Source organism: Zootoca vivipara, chromosome 16, assembly GCF_963506605.1.
Source record: "Zootoca vivipara chromosome 16, rZooViv1.1, whole genome shotgun sequence".
In the NCBI taxonomy this organism is placed as follows: Eukaryota; Metazoa; Chordata; class Lepidosauria; order Squamata; family Lacertidae; genus Zootoca; species Zootoca vivipara.
Window position 1 is genome coordinate 2328743 of NC_083291.1, and position 21534 is coordinate 2350276.

The 21534-nt window shown below is 45.3% G+C and overlaps 1 protein-coding gene across 2 annotated transcripts; it reads left to right on the top strand.

The window, feature by feature from the left end:
• Window positions 1-260: 260 nt before the first annotated feature.
• PLIN2 (perilipin 2) lies at window positions 261-20251 on the top strand. 2 transcript variants are annotated; one of them, XM_035141152.2, is made up of 9 exons: window positions 261-391; window positions 3209-3265; window positions 3350-3545; window positions 4934-5016; window positions 7655-7940; window positions 8447-8631; window positions 9379-9513; window positions 11042-11332; window positions 19197-20251. In XM_035141152.2, the coding sequence occupies exons 2-9, from the start codon at window positions 3236-3238 to the stop codon at window positions 19329-19331; spliced, it is 1341 nt and encodes a 446-aa protein (XP_034997043.2). In that variant the 5' UTR covers window positions 261-391; window positions 3209-3235; the 3' UTR covers window positions 19332-20251. The 2 variants fall into 2 exon arrangements, with proteins under 2 accessions (XP_034997043.2, XP_034997045.2); XM_035141154.2 differs by lacking the exon at window positions 19197-20251 and having other exon boundaries at window positions 11042-12233.
• Window positions 20252-21534: the final 1283 nt, after the last annotated feature.

A 21534-nucleotide genomic window follows, 5' to 3' on the forward strand; every position in this document is an offset into this window, starting at 1 on the left:
GTCTCCGATTTCATCCCTGGGAAAAAGAGGACGCGTCCTGGGGAAAGAGGACACATGGCAACCCTCGTTCCCAGGCTTCTTTCAGCTGCGCAAGGAGGAGCCAAGAGGGCGCGGTCCCGAGAGGCAGGACCCGCCTGTTCCCTCCGCGCCCCTCCTTTCCCAGGAGCCGTGCGCGCATCGTGCGCGCGCTTGGAGGAAGCGGCCCGGATTTGCAGGCTGCCTGGCATCTCGCGAGAGGAGGAGGAGGAGGAGGCTGCCCGACGCCCCCCCCCTCTCTCCGCCCGGATAAATTGCCGGCGAGGCTGGGGCGAGGCTGCGGAGCCGACGGGGCGAGTGGACCAGCTGGGCGCACTTGACGCACACGAGGCAGCCGCTCGCTCTCCTCCGACAGGTGAGTCGCCTTTGCCCTTGGCCGAGAGGAGCCTCACCTGCGCGTCTTTGCAATGGGGGGGGGATGGTGATGATGGGGGACGGGGACGCACCTGGCTAGGCTGCGGGAGCCCAGGGCGCAGAGGAGCAAGCGGGTCTGCGCGCCTCGTAGCATCCTCGCGTTGCAAAGGGACCTCGAGGGGTCATCCGGTCCAACCCTGGGATCTCTCGAACCCAGGACCCTGAGAGCAGAGAGTTCCACGCTGAGCCGTCTCGGCGGGCGGGCAGGTAGGTAGGTGTGCCTTTGCGCTTTCTTGCTCTTCGTCTTCCTTCCTCTCCATCTTCCGTCTGTCTTCTTGAAAGCCCCGGGAATGATGCGCAGGGGCTGCAGGCAGGCAGGGCAGACCCTGTGTATGCTTATTCCGAGGTCACACACACACACGAGTTAGTTGGGGCTTACTCCCAGGTAAGTGCAGGTGGCAGCCTCTTTTCGCGGGGGTGGGGCCTGCGGGGCATCTTCTTAAATCCCCTTTTCAACGAGGGAAGATCTCTCTTGAGGATGCAGGAGTGAGTCGAGAGGCTCTCCAGGACGGCAGCAAGGAAATGCTTCCTGGAGGCGCTCCCCAAACACCTCCTTTCCCGATGCTTGGAACATTGGGGAGGTCTGTAAATGTACTTCCAGTTCTTGCCTGCCATGCTGTGCAGTCACTGAAGTGGAGCCATAATTGGGTGGGAAACTTTTCTGTCGGATAGGTCATCATCTTGGCAATGTAGGTGGGTGCGAAGGACAATAGGGAACCGAGCTGTATGGCAAATACAATGCAATGTAAGCAAACAGAATCAGAATTTGCTGCTTAAATAGGTTTGGTCCCATTGTTTGGAGGAGACCAAGCGTGTTTGTTTTCTCTCTCTGCTAAAAGCTGGGTTCACCTGTGCAGCATGCAAGCCGCCTAAAAGCCTATAAATTATCCCATACTCGAAGGGGCCGAGAGTGGCAAAATTTGCGGCTGTTTCCCCGGGTTCTCTGCAGAAGAGGTTTGGTTTGCTTGTTTTTTACAGTATTGACACTGTGTGAAATATCCTAGTTGGGATACAAAAACACTGTTGTGGGTGAGTGAGCATTTTTCTAATTTGAAAAAAAGCTACCTGTGTGTTTTGGAACTCATTGTCTCTTGTCTGCAATAACTGTTTAAGCAATGCATCACTGGTACTATGCTATATCTTAAAAAAACTGGGTTTAGAGTGCTTGGTGGCCCTTCAGATATTGCACTGAGACTTAAAATGAAAAGCTTGGATGCCCCCTAGCATGGTGTGTTCTTTCCCCTTTGCTACCTTTTGTATGAAAAGGAATCCTGTCTGATATTGAACAACTTAAGGGAGGCATTAAGGTTTTTTCCATTTTTAATTGCCTTATAATCATTTATACTTCTGGTCAGTGCCTGTAGCAGGATAAAATTTCACAAGAACCGAAATGAAAACACTTTTCTGTGTTACAGAAACTTAATAGTGCATACAACCGTTTCAAACACACCCATTCAAACCGCCCCCCCCCCCCGAACTGTAGTTTATGCCTCAGTGTTTCTAGCCCCCTTAAATTATAGTTCAAAGGATTCCTTTCAGGGAGGGGGGCAGGGAATGTGCTTTAAATGTACGATGTGTGAGAACAGATTTCTGAATCCTGTTTGGTTTTGGCCCACAGCCCCCACCAGCCATAGCCCCTATGATCATGGGATGATAAGAGTCACAGTCAAAATATCTGGAGGGCACGAAGTCGAGGATTGCTGAGCAAGAGGAATATTCCAGAGCAACTCTCTGTCCTTCATAGACTAATGATGTGGTTTCATAATACAGATGGCAGTTCTGTTTGCAGAGGGAGAGTCCCACAACCAGCAGCAGGAGAAGGGGCATTTGCAACGTGTTGGGAACTTTATTGCTACAGAGGGGAACAAACAGTTCCCCTTGTTCCATTTAACACATTTGATAACTCTGGATTCAATTTGGCTTTTCTTCACTCATTCTTGTAACCGGAGTTTAATGCAGAGCTTTCCAAACTTCCCATGTTAGTGACACACTTTTTAAGATAGGCATCATTTCACGACACAGTAATTCAGTTTTACTAGCAAACCGGAGGTTAAACGAACCCCTTTCACACCGACACACTGCAGCGGACGCACTTAACATGTCGTGGCGCACACACTTTGGAAAGCTCTGGTTTAATGTCTACTCTGAAGGCGTTGTTCTTTGTTTAGTAACTAAATAAAGAATAGTAGAATACAGTGCTCAGCTTCAACTTTTCAAATCTCAATTTAAACTTTTATTTTCCCCAACCTAACTTGTTGCTACTACATTTTGGCTTGGAAAGTGAGGCAAATTTTGGGACGCAAGAAAAGCCAAGCATTCCCAAGGTTATGTACAAATTGGCTTCGTCAAAAGCAACCCAGAACATGTCTGTGCTCAGTTCAAGTTATGCAAGCATTATCACCGAATAAACTAGTGAATTATAATTTAGAAATAACGGGAGATATCCAGAATGGTCATGCTTTGAATATGCCCATTGAAATTGATATTTAGTACATCAAGTTACTTAAGCCTATTGATTTTAGTAGGTCTACTCATGAGTATGACTCACTGGATCCTGCCCACTAATTTTATTGGCTGGTTCTATTTGTTGGGAAAGAAAATGATTTCAGATTTGAAGCTTCAACCTTTAATATTGCATAAATGGGAAGCGTTTTAATAACGGAACAAGCTGAGCATATCTTAGCGGCTGCAACTTGTCCAAAGGTTAATTTTGTTTCAAGCCTTGCATTTAACTTGTGCTTTCTCTCCCATCCCCCAGACTCTAGAAAGCATTCAAGGCCAGACCATGGCGGAAGAGAGCAGTGATGCACAGCAGGTATGTTTGCAGGCGCCAAAAATCTCCCTGACCATTTATTCCAGGAGAAATGTGGGCTCACTCTCCTGTCTTCTGCATACACAGAATGTGGTGGCCAGGGTTGCCAACCTTCCCCTGGTGAGCTCCACCTACGACATGGTCTCCTCGGCTTACGTCAGCACGAAGGACAACCATCCCTACCTGAAGTCTGTCTGCGAGATGGCGGAGAAGGGAGTGAAGACCATTACGGCAGTAGCCTTGACTGGCGCGCTGCCCATCATCCAAAAGCTGGAGCCACAAAGTAAGCCGCAAACTCTTGGAAACACTTTTCAGCTTTCAAAATTCTCCCAGAGGTTTATTAGCACCAGTAAACAGGTTCCCAGGCAGAAATGACAGTCTGGGCATGCAAGTTGGTATTCATTTGGAAATGGCTGTCCTTTCATAGGCTGCACATTCAGATGTGTAGACAGCATGGTACGATCCGAAGTCATCTGTGATCCCTCTAGTGGAGTGCGTTGGGAACAGTCAAGATCCAGTGATCCCCAGGCATGTACCTCCAAATGGTGGCGATACCAGGGCTCCAGCCTGGCTCCTGGGCATCTTCGCTTGGTTGCAAGGGGCCAATAGCCAGGTGCCAAATGCTCCTGGCGTTAGGTGAATTTTGAACACTGCCAGCGAGCATAATAACATCAGGCAGTGTTGGAAACTCCCATTGTTCTAGGCACATTTTTGCGATGGGGAATATCATTAGTGTGAGCAGTTTCTGAGACTGGAGGAGAGACCCTCGTAAGAATATTAGGGGGGTGGGCAGGGGAAGGACTAGACCATATGAAAAATGAACATGTTTTAGCTGCAGTTCATTCATTTTCAGCTTTGTATTCTTGTTATATAAAAAAAGCATTCCTAGACATTCCCTTGTTGCACCCATAACCTAAGTTTAAGGTGCCATTTAGCTCCTAGCTTTCATATCTCAGTTTCTAATACTGATCTCAGGATGGTTATTCAACTAACTGGGTGATGCTTAATTACGCCAATCGTCAGGGATGATGGAAATTGCAGCCCAATGACATATTCTGTGTAGAAGCCTCGTTGCTTTTGTAGAATGCCTAAAATGTTTTCACCACGGGCAGAGTATTTTGTTTGGCTTAGTGGAAGCACACTCCCTGCAAAGAACTGTAAAGGCCTACCTTAAATAACGGCTCATTGCGAGGCTATTAATACCTTTGCATAACGTTTATGGGCCGCTGTCGCTATAAAGAAGCTTTCTGAACGAATTGGGTGCGAAGTCAAATAGGATTGTGACTTGTAAGATGTACAATGAGTAAAAAAATCCTCCTGGCTCTAGTTTCTCACCCTTCACCCACTTCGAAGTTCTGTCTCAACTTCCTCCTTCACCTACTTTCTAAATGTCTCACAGTTTAGAAACTTTGCATTTTGCACTCCCGTCCTTGAGTGTGTCAGCTTGTTCGCGGAAACCTATTCTTGCGAAGTGGCAGAGGGCCAGGAGACCCTCTTTTATCGCTTTCTGAAGGAGCTCTGAACTTGCTAATGAGTCATTCATGATAAACTCCGTCCCTAACATGATACATCGGCATGCTTCCTGTTTCCCAGCACTTCAAAGAAATAAACAGCTTCTGATTAACTTCTTAAAATTGCAAAAGCCGGCCTAACGGTCCTTCATGTTTCCAGTTGCAGTTGCCAACAGCTACGCTTGCTTAGGACTTGACAAAGTCGAGGAGAAGCTGCCAATATTGTATCAACCAACTGATAAGGTAAATTGTTTAGAAGGATTTTAATGTGGCTTTCCCCCCCCCCCCCTCGTTGGTTCGAAGCAGAGTTACACATGAACTGGAAAAAAGCATACCAACTATAGCTGGGTGCATTGGGGAGGGGGGGACTTCAGCGCAGGAAACGAATTAAGTAGCCCTGAGGCATGCAGCATAGTACGACTTACTTGGGATAGCTGCCCAGTGTTTATTCAACGAACGCAAAATTCCCCTGCTTTATGTATCTGTTGAGTTCAAAGCCCTCTCCTGCAGGGCTTTCTCTCATATCTATAGGCTGCTCATTGGACACTTAGGGGGGGTATCCAGAGCTAGTCCTATTCAGGCTAGACTCACTGAAACGAAGGGACTTAAGTCATTGCCCTTAATTTTAGTGGGTCTACTCGATCAAATTATCTAGCTAATTATTTAAAAACGTTAGAAAATCCGAGATATCGGTGGGCCTTCACTAGGGCTCGTTTCAATGCTCTACACTCGGCGTTGTTAACTGGTAGATATCTCCAGATTCTGGTAGAACAGAGACTATGTCCTTGTGATAACAAGGAGATTGAATCTATAAGTCATGTCCTCCTCCATTGCACATTGTATCGAGACACGAGGAAGGAGATAATTGATCCCTTGTTAAAAAACTTACCAGGCCGCTCAACAGAAACGCTTACTAGATACCTGCTAGCGGATTTTAATCCAGAGTGCACTAAGAATGTAGCTAAATTCTGTTACTACACGTCAAGGCTAAGACGCGCCGTGACATCAATCAATAACAATGATAAAGCCGCCTATTAATTCTCAGCGGATAATAGTTAAAAGTGAACTATCCCTCATTAAATTTTAACCCAATTTTAATTTAAAATAGGATTATGAAACAGTATTGTTCAAAGATGATATTCAAGAACTATCTATTTTATGTATTATTGGTTTTCTTTTTCTTTTTTGCTGGTCTGTGACCGTAATAAAGATATTATTATTATTGGGTCTACAGAGTAGGACTGACCAGTGGCGTTGCGTCCTTTGCTGGCGCCCGGGGCACTGCTTTGCTTGCCCCTCCAAACACGCCTGGGTGGCTGTAAGCGGCACATTTCTCCCCCCAGTGCTGGCCAGGCAGCCATTCAGTGAGGGGGCCGGGGGTGTGTGTGCAGCAGCAAGGCCAGGCTGGGCTTTGGGGCCCAGAGTCCCCTGGTGGCAGGCAGGGATTCCTGGCTTGTGTCCTCTCAAAATCATGCACCTGGGGCTATGCCGCCCCTGGCCCTCTCCATGCTATGACCCTGTGACTACCATTATTATTATTATTATTATTAGAATTTATATACAGTGGTGCCTCGCTAGATGAATTTAATTCGTTCCACGGGTCTCTTCTTATAACGAAAATTTCGTCTAGCGAATCCCATAGGAATGCATTGAATTTTTTTTGCATTTTTTTTGCCCATAGGAATGCATTAATTGAATTTCAATGCATTCCTATGGGAAACCGCGATTCGCTAGATGAATTTTTCATAAAACGAATTCGTCTAGCGAGGCAACCTCCGCTAGAAAAATCCTTTCGTTAAGCGGAAATTTCGTTAAGCAGGGCATTCGTTAAGCGAGGCACCACTGTACCACTCTAAACCTGGAGGTATCGGGGCACTTCACAGAACAGAACCAAAATATAAAACCACAAAATATATAATTTTTAAAAAACACAATACCGCCCTCCCCCGGTGCAATTTTCTTTTTTTAGGACATCAGATGTCAATCTAATCAACTAAAGGCCTGGTTAAAAAGGAACATTTTTGTCTGACGCTCAAAGGTGTATCATGAAGGCACCAGGCAAACTACCCTGGGGAGAGCATTTCACAGATGGGGAGCCACTGCAGAGAAGGCCCCGTTCTCGTGTTGCCACCCTCTGGACCTCTCGAGGAGGAGGCGCATGAAGGAGGGCCTCACCCATGTGGCATTCTGTTTTGTCAAGTAAAAGCCCAGTGTTGCAGCTCCCTTGAAGATGCTAGGCATTAGGGACACACTCCTCCAAAGTCTGCATGGCGTACACAAAGCGATCCAGAATCTAGCTGGTTGCATTGTCGGAACTCAGCTTTACGGTTTCTCTCCCCCTCCCCCCCAAAAAAAACCAGCAAGCGGGAAGCAAGCTTTTTTATTGGCTTACTGATCTTGGTGTTTTTTTTAATAAAAAAAGCCATCAGGTTATGCAACGGGCCAAATTCTATCTTGTTTCATGCTTGGTGGGGGACTATGGGAACTCGTGAGGAATTTGCGAGTGTGTGCCAGCACGCCACTCATTCATAATAAAACCGTACAGCGGTACCTCAGGTTACGAACTTAATTAGTTTCGGAGGTTCGTTCTTAACCATTCTTAACCTGAGGCGCACTTTTGCTAATGGGGCCCCCCATTGCCACCGCTGCGCAGTTTCCGTTCTCATCCTGGGGCAAGGTTCTCAACCCGAGGTGTTAGTACTTCCGGGTTAGCGGAGTCTGTAACCTGAAGGGTTTGTAACCCGATGTACCACTGTATATTTAAACTCTGGCTGAATGTGATGGGCGAACTGGGCCAGGGTGCTTTGTACTGAATTAGTTGTGTCACTCCTTGCACCTTGCCTTCGGCGAGCAGTGAAGGTTCTGCAACCACTTCTTCTAGGTTGTCGTTAACGCGATGGATGCGATTGTCGGCGCGAGGGATGTCGTCGCAATAACCGTGACTGGTGCCAAGGATACTGTCGCACAAACCATCAACGGAGTCGTCGACAAGACAAAAGGAGCCGTCCAGGACAGTGTGGAGTTGACCCGGTCAGTTGTCAGTGGGAGCATTAACACCGTTCTGGGGAGCCGAGTTCTGCGTCTGGTGACCAGCGGGGTGGACACTGCACTCAGCAGATCAGAGACCCTTGTAGACCAGTATCTCCCACTTACGGAAGAAGAACTAGGTAAGTTCCCCTAGAAGGTCCAGTCTGCCAGGTTATGAAGATCGTACTATTTTTCATAAATAGAAACAAGGGGGAAATACATTTGCTGAAGTTCATTGGTTATGAAGCCAATAAAACATGATGCTATCGTGTATTATTTTTCAAGAACAAGGAAAACGTAGTTTGGGGTAGAACTGGGCCGCTTGATGATCATTTGACCATGCGGTTGGTTTATGACTGCAAACTTTGTAACATGGCGTAAGATCAGTCAGACCAACACACTCAATCTTGGCGACTCTCTAGGTTTGGAGGAAGGCTTCACATTCAAGGCCCTTCCCAGCTCTCTCACCTTGAATGTTTCTGCAAAGCATCATCAGACCAAAAACACCTAGCAAAGTTGCCTTGGGAGAATTGGTGTCTCTTGGCTATAGGCAACAGACACTCAAGAAGCGAGCGAGAAAGATAGGAAGCCGTCGTTAACTTGCCGCGGTTACAGTTGGAATGGTTTGCTCTTTGATTTTCTGCAGAGAAAGAAGCTACGAAAGTGGAAGGATTTGAAGTTGGAGTTCAGAAGCCAAGTTACTACGTTAGACTAGGATCTTTGTCTTCCAAGGTCCGATCCCGTGCCTACCAGCAGGCCTTAATCAAGGTTAGAGATGCTAAGCTCAGAAGCCAAGAGACAATCTCTCAACTTAACTCCACTGTCAATCTGGTAAGTGAGTTCTTGGCTCTAACATCAGATTTTTGCAAAGGGTTTCAGTCAACCTTTGGGACTCACAGCGCATGTATCAGTGGATGGCAGCCCACTCTACCTTTTTAATAATATTTTAATCCTGTGTTCTTTACTTGTGAGTTGGTCTCAAGTTTTAAAGCTCGCAAGGCTGGCATTAAGGTATTGCACGGCTCAGCGTTTTACTAGGCAGCCTTCATACATCCATGGACACAATAAGAATGTTTTCTTAACATCAAATTGTTGAAATAGTGGGTCTAAAAAACACTATAGTGGCATTTAATGGGCTCCTAGGGCAGGGTAATCTGAAGGGGGAAATGTTAATTTAAACAAATAAAGAATTCTTCAAAATGATATGTAGTGTGCCAACAATTGAATACACAGTCACATTTTGGGGCCCAAGTAGATATCTTTCATTCATACGAGATCCACATAGCGCTGTGAAATTCCACCTTCCTAATTCTTTTTCAGAGGGTTTCTTGGAGGGTTTAACAACCCCCAGTGGAGTTTTAAAAGGAGATATCGGAGCCGACCTTGTACAAACCTGTTTAATAACTGTTGGGAGAACAAAGATTGCTTTAGCTGCGAAAGCACTCTCAAGACCTGAGTTTCCTGTATCCTGGGAGAAAGATTCACAGAAATCAGTGGTACTCCTGGGTAGACACGTGCAGGATTGCACCGCTGAAGAGTACTTCCAAAAAGTGAACATGCAAGTCTTTTGTATTCCAGATTGAATATGCCAGGAAGAATATGAGCAGTGCCAACCAGAAACTCCAAGATGCCCAACAAAAATTGTATAATTCCTGGGTAGAGTGGAGGAAAAACACAGGCCAAAATGAGGAGGACGATTCCCGCAGCGCTGAGGTAGGTTGCTGAGTGAGCATGGGGCAGATGCGCCTGGTTAATATTCTGCAGCCTTTTAAATGTGTTTGCGGGAAGAGGGGTCGCTGTTTGGTTGTTTCTGTTTTAACTACTTTTGCTTTTTTATATATAAAAAATACTTTTTATTAGATTTTCCAATTAAAACACAATGATATTACATCAGTTATTTCGATTATTTCAAATTCTACAAATACTTATCAATTAAACCAAATATTATAAAGGGCAAGGGTTGCACCCCCCCCCCAAATTTCCTTGCCCAGTTGCTGCAGCAGTCTACAGCTGGCCATGCTGAAAGTTCTTTATCAAGGTTAAGAGTATTAACCTTTTGACCCAAATAATTACAGCAGTGATAAGGCTGCTGTCCAGGACTGAAGCGAAGGCTTAAACTTAGCTCTTGCTACTACTGGGTATTAGCTGCTTGTCTTGTTTCGGCTACAGCAGAAATACAGGAAGCTTGTAACGAAAAGGGAAAAGATGTGAATGAGTAAGGTGGCTTCTCCCAGCACACACTTTCCAACGCCTACAAAATCAATATAGGATGGAAACAAGCATGGGGGTAAAGCTATCTGGCAAATGGGATATAACTGAAGGACCATTTGACAGATCTGTTATTGGTGGGAGGCCAGGAGAGAGAAACACTTTCGTTTTCCAGGTCAAGGGGTCTGATTAGGTTGCAAGTCCCAGCCAAAGTTAGGATCCCTTGGGTGCGGAGAAACATTGGTCAGTGTGTATGAGCATTCATTTGGGCCACACAGCAGTGTCTCAGCCAGTGTTAGAAACTCAGATATATAAGCTAGGCGCCAAATGGCTCCTGAAACCACGTTTAGTCACCAAAACAGAATGCCTAGTGGCCATTTTGGGAGCTAGATGGTTCGAAAGTCATATTTTTCAATACGGCTTTTTGGTTCCTGAAATTCATTCTGATTGGGCAGTGAAAATGTAACAGAATTATACAGGATGCATTGTGAAAACAGCCAAGATTCAAGGTTGCCCAGGCATGCACCTCCAAATGGTGGAGACGTCAGGTGCCATCCTGGCACCTGGGCATCTTCACTTGGTCACGAGTGGCCGATAGCCAGGTGCCAAATGCGCCTGCCGAATTTTGAGCACAGGTCCCAGCTTCGTTCCATACTTCGGGTATACAGTCGTACCTTGGAAGTCGAACAGAATCTGTTCCGGAAGTCCGTTCGACTTACAAAACGTTTGGAGACCGAAGCGCAACTTCTGATTGGCTGTAGGAAGGTCCTGCAGCCAATTGGAAGCCGCGTTGGACGTTCAGGTTCCAAAGAACGTTCGCAAACCAGAACAGTCACTTCTGGGTTTGCGGCGTTCGGGAGCCAAAACATCCAAGTACGATGCCGTTCGGGATCCAAGGTACCCCCACATTGGAAGTTCAAGTTATTGTTGTCTAGGGTGATGGCCCCGGCTGAAGAATATTGGGGTTATTTTAAGCTAACGGAACAACATGGAGCCCATTTCCAATGTCTGTGTGTTTTGCTTTCATTTCCAGTATATTGAATCACGCACACTAACGATTGCACGGAACCTGACCCAGCAGCTTCAAACCACCTGCGTCACCCTGGTGTCGAGTATACAGGGTTTGCCACAGAATATCCAAGGCCAGGTCCACCACGTGGGGGAGATGGCGGGCGAGGTCTACCGGAACTTCCGGTCGGCGTCTTCCTTCCAGGAAGTGTCCGACAGCCTCATCACCACCAGCAAAGGGCAGCTGAAGAAAATGAAGGAATCTCTGGATGACGTGATGGATTACCTTGTGAACAACACGCCCCTCAACTGGCTGGTAGGTCCCTTTTACCCGCAATTGGCTGGCTCTGAGAATGCTGGGCACAGAGGTGACGGGGAGAGAAAGACCAGCCAGGAGGACAAACAGCCTGAACGCAACACAGAATAAAGGGCGGCGTGACAAAATGTACACACACGCCGTGTAGCTTGACTGACAAGGTGGCTCAGCTGCGGTAGCTGCAGTGTAACCTGCTGGGGGGGGGCAGGGGGGAGAAATTAAATTCCTGCTGTGCTTTCTCTGACAAAGAGAGAGCTGTTTGCAAAAAAATAATAATTTTGCACTCCCAAGTTGAGTTCCCAGTAGTGTTTGGGTTCGAAGTTGTGAAAGATGCGAAGTGCCTTAAAAGACTTCTGAGCCTCAGCAGATTGCATTGGAGAAAACACCTTGTTTAGCTACCTATATATTACAAAGCCCCACCGTTGCCTCTCAGTTAAAGTGGCCTTTAAAAGGAGCTTACTGCTATTCTGTTAATATACGCAGGGGCGGGGAAAAAAGCAAGCCCCTTTATTGAAAATCTGTAAAGCTTCTGGCAGCATAATTACATTTTCTTATTCAGCTTTCGTTTGAAAACTGCATACTGTACCCTTGTATACTTATCATTCCTTCCATTTGCCTTAAAACAATTTGTTCTAGGACCTAAAAAAAAAAAAGGCTTGATAAACTTTTTTCCACTCCTTGCGTCGAGTTGGACTAAACTTGCCAGAGTAACTCACGTCGTCCTTCATTTCTAAATATGAGACGTTATACTACCCAGTAACTCCACTTTAAGCTGCTATTGAGCACTGTGCACTAAACAAGATTCATGCTGTTTGTACATGGGTTTATAGTCTGTCTTTTTGTAGTGCCTTGCCTTGTAATTTCACATGTGTGCTTAGTAATAAATGCTTCAGTAGCCAGAGTCTGGTGTCTCTTGGATTGTGTAAACAGTCTTGAGGATGCGAAACAAACATTGTGACTCAATGACTGTTCAGCTGTGGGTCTATCTAAAACTGGTTGAATGCAAATTGCTGAATCGGCACCAAGCATTACATGTAAACAGATGGGCCAGATGCTGCGGCTGCATTTGTTTCCTGCCTACGGCTCCTCATCCAGCTCTCCAGATACTTGCAGTTTCTTAAGCTTCTGCCATTCCAGCTTTTGCTTGTAGTTTGCTTTTCTGGGTCGGGGGCTCTTGAATCGAGGGATGGTGGCTTGAATCGGTCGGTTGTGGTGGTGTATGCTATGCCAAAGGAGGCCAAACCACCTGTCTCTTGTAGCACAGACCTTCCACAGACTTGATGGCCCTTCAGATTTTACAACAGGTCCTAGGAAGTTGAACCACAACAAACTCTTGAGAACCCCGGCGAATGATCTGGAGATATTTCGGGTTCCTGCCCTGCTTCTTCTTGCACTCGATCCTTAAACTCAAACAAAAATAAGTTTGTTCTGCTGTCGAGGTATCCTACTGCACAAAGTACACAGAGGTCAATATGTTAATAGTTTTGTCCATGCAGGGAAAACATTTAGCACATGGAAGCCCCGAGACTTCCAACTGTGTAGAATCGGCATCTAGGAGGACTTGAGCGTTCTGCCAACATTGCTGGAGTAGAATTAAGCAGCAGGCCCACTCGAATCATGATTCATGGCGAATGATTCCCCTAGTATAAAAGTGCCAATTGGCTTTAAAATTGAACCATGCCAACTGTCATGTGGCCTGTAATGCATGCTTTGTTTTGCTGGTTTCTTGGAATGCAGCCTTTGGTTGGTGTTGTCTAGTTGCATTGGCAGAAGAATGTGGACATTTTGTTGCACGGGTGGGTGGGTGGGATTCACCTAACTAGTCCTGTTAGCCAAAGCCCTGCTCAAGGACCTCTGCTTGTGCAATGGGGCTTCCCCTCCTCTCTAGCACCTATGCACCCCTGCCTCCCAGAATAGCATGCAAGGGGAGCAGAAGAGGGATTGTTTCATTTGGCAAGCTGAAATGCGTCCGCTGATGGTGCATTCAACAAAGCACAGTGTTGAATTTCTCCCTAATTGTTTATCCTGGTCCAACTGCCCTGGCTGCCAATTGTTTTCCAAGCCCAATGCAAAGTGCTGGTTTTGACCTATAAAGCCTTAAAAGGCTCGGGACTACCTCAATGACTCTGTCTCTCCATATGAACCTACCCAGACCCTGAGATCATATTCTGAGGCCCTCCTTTGTGTGCCGCCTCCTCGAGAGGTTCGGAGGGTGGCAACACAAGAGCAGGTCCTTCTCTGCAGTGGCTCCCCATCTGTGGAATGCTCTCCCCAGGGCGATTTGCGTGGCACCTTCATTATACACCTTTAGGCACCAGGCAAAAACTTTCCTCTTTAACCAGGCATTTGGCTGATTGACATCCAATGCCCTTTTAAAATGTGGTGTGTGTGTGTGGGGGGGGGGGGTAATTGGGTTGTTACTGTTTTTGTTTTTATTATGTATTTTGTGTTTTTTATATTGTGATTTTTTTTGTCGTGAGCTGCCCTGAGACCTGCAGGTAAAGGGTGGTAAACAAATTTGAATAATAATAACCACCTTGGCTTAATAAGGAGAAGCAGTAATTCATGTATGGACTGGTTTTAGCCATGCAATTAATCTGTGGATAAGCTGTGGGATCTCTCACACACATGGATATTCTTCTTGCCTTCAGGGTGTGAAGTTTTCCCTCTATACAATTCTGGTGTTGCATAAGCTTTGTTCATCTGCAGTAAAACAAATTGCATGCGCTTCTTGTAAGCTCACATGCAATTTGAGTGGGGCTGATGAGTCCCACAAAAACTCGGGAGGGTCCCACGTTGTCTACCCCTGCTTTGAAGAATGACATGAAGATAATTATTAGTTTTCTGCACAGGTGAATCATGTGTTACATAGCAACAGAACCAAGGGTACTTGCCTTTTGCCGTTGCTTGGTACATATGTATATGTTCCACTAGCATTGAAGTACAATCCTATTCGCAGCAATACCTCAATTGTACAGGATCTTCTTTGCAAGCAGAATGTCACAAGCTCAATGCCATGCAGCTCCAGTGTTCGAAATTCACCAGGCGCATTTTGCACCTCTGGATATTGGCCGCTTGTAACCAAATGAAGGTGCCAGGATGGCACCTGACACCTCCACCATCTGGAGCATGCCTGGGGATCTGGACTGTTTTCACACACTAGCAACACGTCCTGTGGAATTCTACCCCTTATATTTTATCTGCAAAATCAGAATGAATATCGGGAACCAAAATGATTTATCTGTTCAGTCTGAGCAGGAGCAGAGAATGATGTTATAGTGAACTGTTGTCGCTTGTCTTCACTTACCGCAGCCCCCTGCCCTACTCACATTTGTGAAGAATGGCCCTACGTTATGAATCGTCCGTGTCGCCATTAAGAAAAAGAGGTCGGAATAGACCAATATATATGTGGACTGTCCCTGAATCAAGTGACTTTTCTTTAAGTTCTCAAAGCTCTTGACCCAGCTCAAGGTAGTCCTCTGAACTAGCCAGATGTTTAACTGAGAATCAGGTTACAGGTAGGTAGCCGTGTTGGTCTGGGTCGAAGTAAAATAAAAAAATTCTTTCAGTAGCACCTTAAAGACCAACTAAGTTTTTATTTTGGTATGAGCTTTCGTGTGCATGCACACTTCTTCAGAACTGAGAATCAGTCAGAATCAATCCATCCTTTGAAAAACAAGACGTTAGAGCTTTCTTGCCCCAAAATAGCAACTAGACATTCCATTTTGGAGACTGCAACCTTGGTTTTAAGGAAGCCTTTGGTGCCTAGCGTATATATCTGAGTTTCGAACACTGTGCAGCTCTAGGTAGGGCAATTGGCCGCCTGTGTAGACAAAACGGAACTAGACTTTTTCTCCCTTGCTGAAAGGTGACTCCTCATGTTCCTACTTAGAGATTTTGCTGTGTTCAGTGGTGCTTATGCCCTGGAAAGTGTGTGTAGGATTGTAGCCTCATCTACATAAGGTGCTCAAAACAGGTTACAGAAGAGTAGGCAACTTGACCTGGAATCCAGCCTGCTGCTGAAATACGTACGGCACGGCTAGAACAGAATATTCCCTGCTGCCTCATTCGGAGAGCTTCAACGCAAATAGTGACAGGGAGACCAGCATAGCAGCAGACATAGTCAGCGTAGTAATTTTGGGTCCACCGCCTTAAAATAATAGGCAGCTGATCCTAGGCTTACACTGAAGTGAAGTTCCACTAATTACAGTGGTGCTTACTCCCAAGGGAGCATAGAGACATTGCCGCTTTAGTCCTGAATGAGCCTATTGACTTTAATTATTTTGAAACCAATTCATTCTGAATCAAATTATTTCTGGTTTGCATGAGTCAGTTTACCCTAACTATCCTGCGGGTCTAAACCACTGAGCCTCTTGGGCTTGCTGATCAGAAGGTTGGCGGTTCGAATCCCCACGATGGCAGTGAACTCCCATTGCTCTGTCCCAGCTCCTGCCAACCTAGCAGTTCGAAAGCACACCAGTGCAAGCAGATAAATAGGTACCGCTGTGGCAGGAAGGTAAAAGGCATTTCCGTGCGCTCTGGTTTATAATAATAATAATAATAATTTATCATTTATACCCCGCCCATCTGGCTGGGTTCCCCTAGCCACTCTGGGCGGCTTCCAACTAAACATTAAAATACAGAAATCCATCAAACATTAAAAGCTTCCCTAAACAGGGCTGCCTAAACTGGTTTCCATCACGTTGTTCCGTTGCACCAGAAGCAGTTTAGTCATGCTGGCCGCATGACCAGGAAAGCTTTCTGCGGACAAACACTGGATTCCTTGACCTGAAAAGTGAGATGAGTGTTGCACCCCATAGTCGCTTTTGACTGGACTTAACCGTCCAGGGGTCCTTTCCCTTTCCCTAGCTGTTTCAGAGATGAAATCAAGTCATGTCATCATGCTGTTGCTTGAGAAACACAGATTTGGAGGAGAAGCTGGTCTAAACTATGACAGTCGGTTAAAGTAAAGCAGGAATGTGCTGAAGGAAATTATTCACACATACACTACAGTTTAACACACCCCTGATCTCACTTCTGGTATCAGAGTCCAGCTTAGGAGGAGACATACTGCAGGGACATAAGCTGTGGGAGGAAGGAAAGGAGACCGGTTTCTCTCCAGATTGTTGGTCTAGGGATAGGACTCGTGCTTTCAGTGACAAAGGCCTTGAGTTCAATTTCCAGACAAACCCACACAACAGGAAGAAGAGCGTCAAGCCCTAAATTGCTATCCATAAGTGGAGTGCATGATTTCCATGCAGAATATCCCAGTTAAAAAGCCTCAAATCTTCAGGTAGGCTGGGGAAAACGTCCTGTCTGAAATCCCGGAGTGGTATTCAAGTGAGTTTTACACAGAGTAGACCTGTTAAAATTAATGGGCTTGACTCGGATAATAATACCGTATTTCATTTATACCCCGCCCATCTGGCTGGGTTGCCCAAGCCACTCTAGGCGCCTTCCAAGACATAAAAACATAATAAAACATCAAACATTAATAGAACAATCTGATTGAATATAAAAGTCACACTTTAAATACTTTAAAAGTCACTTTAAAGTAAACAACTTATATCAAACAAAGCAACACCCAACAATCTATCAGAATCTAATTGTTGTTGTTTAGTCGTGTCCGACTTCTCGTGACCCCATGGACCAGAGCACACCAGGCACTCCTGTCTTCCACTGCTTCCCGCAGTTTGGTCAGACTCATGTTGGTGGCTTCGAAAACACTGTCCAACCATCTCATCCTCTGTCGTCCCCTTCTCCTTGTGCCCTCAATCTTTCCCAACATCAGGGTCTTTTCCAGGGAGTCTTCTCTTCTCATGAGGTGGCCAAAGTCTTGGAGCCTCAGCTTCAGGATCTGTCCTTCCAGTGAGCACTCAGGGCTGATTTCCTTCAGAATGGATAGGTTTGATCTTCTTGCAGTCCATGGGACTCTCAAGAGTTTCCTCCAGCATCATAGTTCAAAAGCATCAATTCTTCGGCGATCAGCCTTCTTTATGGTCCAGCTCTCACTTCCATACATCACTACTGGGAAAACCATAGCTTTAACTATACGGACCTTTGTCGGCAAGGTGATGTCTCTGCTTTTTAAGATGCTGTCTAGGTTTGACATCGCTTTTCTCCCAAGAAGCAGGCGTCAATAGTAAACAGTAAAATTAAGCATCAGCACAATTCAACCACAATAAAGAGTTACCAATTGATAATCAATAAAAGTAACAGCAAATCACAATGCATAAAATACCAGAAAACATACAAAACCACGTAAAAGGATCAAATTGAGAAACAAAGAATCACAACTTATAAAACTTTTTTTTAAAAAAAAAATATATCCCTGAACTCCTCTCTTCCCAGCTGCTGTTCTTAAAGTCATAGTCCGGGAAAGGCTAGGTGGGGCAAAGCAGGTGGACTCGTCTTTGCCTGATGGGGAACAGAAAGTCTCTCGCCCCTCACAGTTCTTCCTCTGGAGCAGATGTCTTATGAAGGCTTCCAGGGCTGGAGGGTGGGGCAAGCCAGGCATTCATTAATTTCAGTGAGTGTGCTCTGAATAAAACATAGCTGAATAGCACCTCTGGAGAGCTGCCATTAGTCAGTGTAGTCCAGGCATCCCCAAACTTCGGCCCTCCAGATGTTTTGGACTACAACTCCCATCATCCCTGACCACTGGTCCTCTTAGCTAGGGATCATGGGAGTTGTAGGCCAAAACATCTGGAGGGCCGCAGTTTGGGGATGCCTGGTGTAGTCAGTTCAGACCTGGGTGGGTCTGACATGATATAGGACAGCTTCCTATCAGCATTCGAAATTCACCAGGTGCATTTTGCACCTGGCTATCGGCCACTGCGACCAAGAGAAGATGCCTGGGTGCCAGGATGGTGCCTGACATCTCCCCCACCTGGAGGTGCCTGCCTGGGGATCCTTGGATCTGGAATGTTTTCAAACACCAGCAACGCATCCTGTACAATTCTATCCATTATATTTTATCTTCACAATCTGCATGAATTTCAGGAACCAGAAAGTCATATTGAAAAATACGACTTTCAAGCCGTCTGGCCCCAAAATGGCAACTAGGCATTCTGTTTTGGTGAATGTAACTCTGGTTGAAGGAGGCATTTGGCTCCTAGCTTCCATATTTGAGTTTCTACCACTGCTTCCTTTATTAAAATAACACAATTTGGGTAAATGGTTGGTTTCAAATCTTTGGGTTTCCTTCTATTTCTCACTATGAAACCTACGCCAGAGAAAAAGGCATTCCCCCACATTAGAATCATAGAGTTGGAAGAGACCACAAGGGCCATCCAGTCCAACCCCCTGCCGAGCAGGAAACACCATCAAAGCATTATTGACATATGCCTGTCAAGCCTCTGCTTAAAGACCTCCAAAGAAGGAGATTCCACCACACTTCTTGGCAGCGAATTCCACTGCCGAACAGCTCTTACTGTCAGGAGGTTCTTCCTAATGTTTAGGTGGAATCTTCTTTCTTGTAGTTTGAATCCATTGCTTCGTGTCCGCACTAGTTATTAGTTATTTGTGAACTTTTTTAATGATAATAATAATTTATTATTTATAACCCCCCCCCCAAATCTGGCTGGGTTTCCCCAGTCACTCTGGGCGGCTTCCAACAAAATATTAAAATACAATGGTCTGTTAAACATTAAAAGCTTCCCTAAACAGGGCTGCCTTCAGATGTCTTCTAAAAGACAATATTATTTCATTTCACATGTGATATGCTATGTTTTTGTCAATATAGTACTGAAATGGGAGGAAATTTTGCTGGCCCATTCCTCTCAGTTTGAGTCCTAGGTTCTTAACACTTTGGGAAATGTTGAAAATGTTGCCTTCAAATTTATTTGAGTTTCTTCCTCTGCAGGTTCCGGATTTCGCTATAACAGATTTGTCTTCGGAATCGGATGAGATTCCAGATATCTTGGCTTTGGACGAGGAAGGGCAGCAAGATTATTCACGCGCAAATGGTCCAATCACCACAGGCCAAAGAGTTGAATAAACGCCGAGCACAAAACCCCCCCAAAACTAATACTTTTGATTCAATGAATATATGTTTATACCCCAACCTTATCCTCCTGCTTTTTGGAGAGGAGTTACTTAGCTCTTGGGGAGTACTGGAATTGTTTTTATCACTTTTGCTTCATTTAGATTGATCAAAACTCTGACCTTGTGAAAAAATATTATGGAGCGCACATTAGTATAACCTATTAGCATGGGGGAGTGGACTGTTTTTTGTCCTCCGTGCCAGTTAAATGTATTCAACTGGTCAACAATATCCATTTAAGTCTGTATCAGAGTTTGGGCAGCAGTTGCTTCTGAAGCCACATCTCTGCTGCTTTGACATGGGATCCTGTCTGAAAGAAGATTTGCCGATTTCACTTCATCTGTAAATACTTCCGTGTTTCTCCATCAACAGCTTTACCTACCAGGAAGAAAAGAATGCAACCATTTCTCGTCTTTTTCTGTTTCGCTGTGATGTATCTGCATGGCTCCGTACCAAATGTTGAAAAACAGGTGCTCTTTTGAGTTCTAATGCAATGGATGAGCTCAGTGCTGCTTGCTTTTCTACAATTATGTTCTCAGTAAGGTGATAAACCTGTTCCTGGGTCGCACCATTTTAGACTATGGGAAAAGGACCAAAATGCTCCTCCATACAAAGCAAATATTTGCATGTAGAAATCTTAGCACATCACAGAGGAGGCTGAACTAGGACCGTCCTTCCGGATACCTAATTTTGTTTTTCTGTGGAAGAGCAGTCATGTGAGCTCTCCACTTGCACCCATAAGCGGTACAGCCCAGGGACAGAAAGAATTAGGCTTTGCAGTAGGGGAACCTGTGCTCCTTTCCGATGTTTTGGACCATATCTCCCATCATCCCTTTCCACTGGCCAGGCTGGTTGAGGTTGGTGGCAGTTGGGAGTCGTGGGTTTCGCCATCACTGCTTCAGAATGTCTGGAGTTTAACCAGGACAATACTCTTAAGAGCAGTGGTGGCCAAACGTGGCCCTCCAGATATTTTGGACTACAATTACCATCATCCCTGGCTATAACAGGACCAGTGGTCAGGGATGATGGGAATTATAGTCCCAAAACAGCTGGAGGGCCAAGTTTGGCCACATTGCTCTACAGCAGGCATCCCCAAACTTCAGCCCTCCAGATGTTTTGGACTACAATCCCCATCATCCCTGACCACTGGTCCTGTTAGCTAGGGATCATGGGAGTTGTAGGCCAAAATATCTGGAGGGCCGCAGTTTGGGGATGCTTGCTCTACAGTAAAGCAGAGCGAAACACAGGTTCAAGAGATGCAAGCTGGGAAACTTCTGACAGGGTTCAAAAAAAGACAGACGTTTAGTGAAATGCAAGTGGGAAATGGGGCAGAAAATACGAACGAGATGGGAGAAAGCTAGCCCCGAAGTGATGTTTCTGCACAACCCAGAGTTATTTTAGCAGGGTTTGTATAGTTCCAGTGGTTTGCTGTCAAACAGATCCGGTATTTCTTGACGCAAATCAGAAGAGTCAGAGGAAGGTGAAACCAAGCTAGAAATGCAGAATCGGACGAACTTAAGAAATGCTACAATTGTTTTGGTTCACACACACCTTTAATATCGCTGGCAGTTTGGGGTTTCCCCGTTTTTTTTAATTATGGGATTGTGAGGGTATCCTATGGTGCTAATTTTTATAGGTTAGGTCCACAGATCTGAATTAAAGAGATAATTTGACGCTCTCTGTAGCATGAAGCGGACAACCCCCTCCCTCTTCAGTTATGCATTATAAGAGATAACATGGAAGTTTTACGCACTAGTCACTGAAATGCCTTGGAAATAAAGTTTAAAACTATATAATCTGATGGCTGCCAATGTTTTGCTTCTCCTTTTTATTGCTTTTTATATGACCTCCAAACCTTTAGAAATTCATGATTATTTGAAGTTGCTGTAGCTGCAACTGGAAAAAAACCAACCTTTTCTGAGATACAGGGTTATCACATTTTGATGGGATAAAAATATGATTTCTTATGCTGTCTTATGTCTGTGACTAAGTTGAGTTATATAAAAAAGCACACAAGATAACCACTTATCCCAGTCAGATGTCTTCCATGAAAAATTTGCATCTACTACTTTTAGTTACGCTTAAGATACTTAAAAAAAACCCACACACACACTGCAAGAATATCTTAAATATAAGCTGATTTTTCAAAAGTTAGTTA

Coding starts and splice junctions, on each gene's coding strand:
- PLIN2 (XM_035141152.2), top strand. CDS start 3,236: ATGGCGGAAGAGAGCAGTGATGCACAGCAG. Junction 8,632..9,378: donor TTAACTCCACTGTCAATCTG/GTAAGTGAGTTC, acceptor TTTGTATTCCAG/ATTGAATATGCCAGGAAGAA. Junction 11,333..19,196: donor ACACGCCCCTCAACTGGCTG/GTAGGTCCCTTT, acceptor CTTCCTCTGCAG/GTTCCGGATTTCGCTATAAC.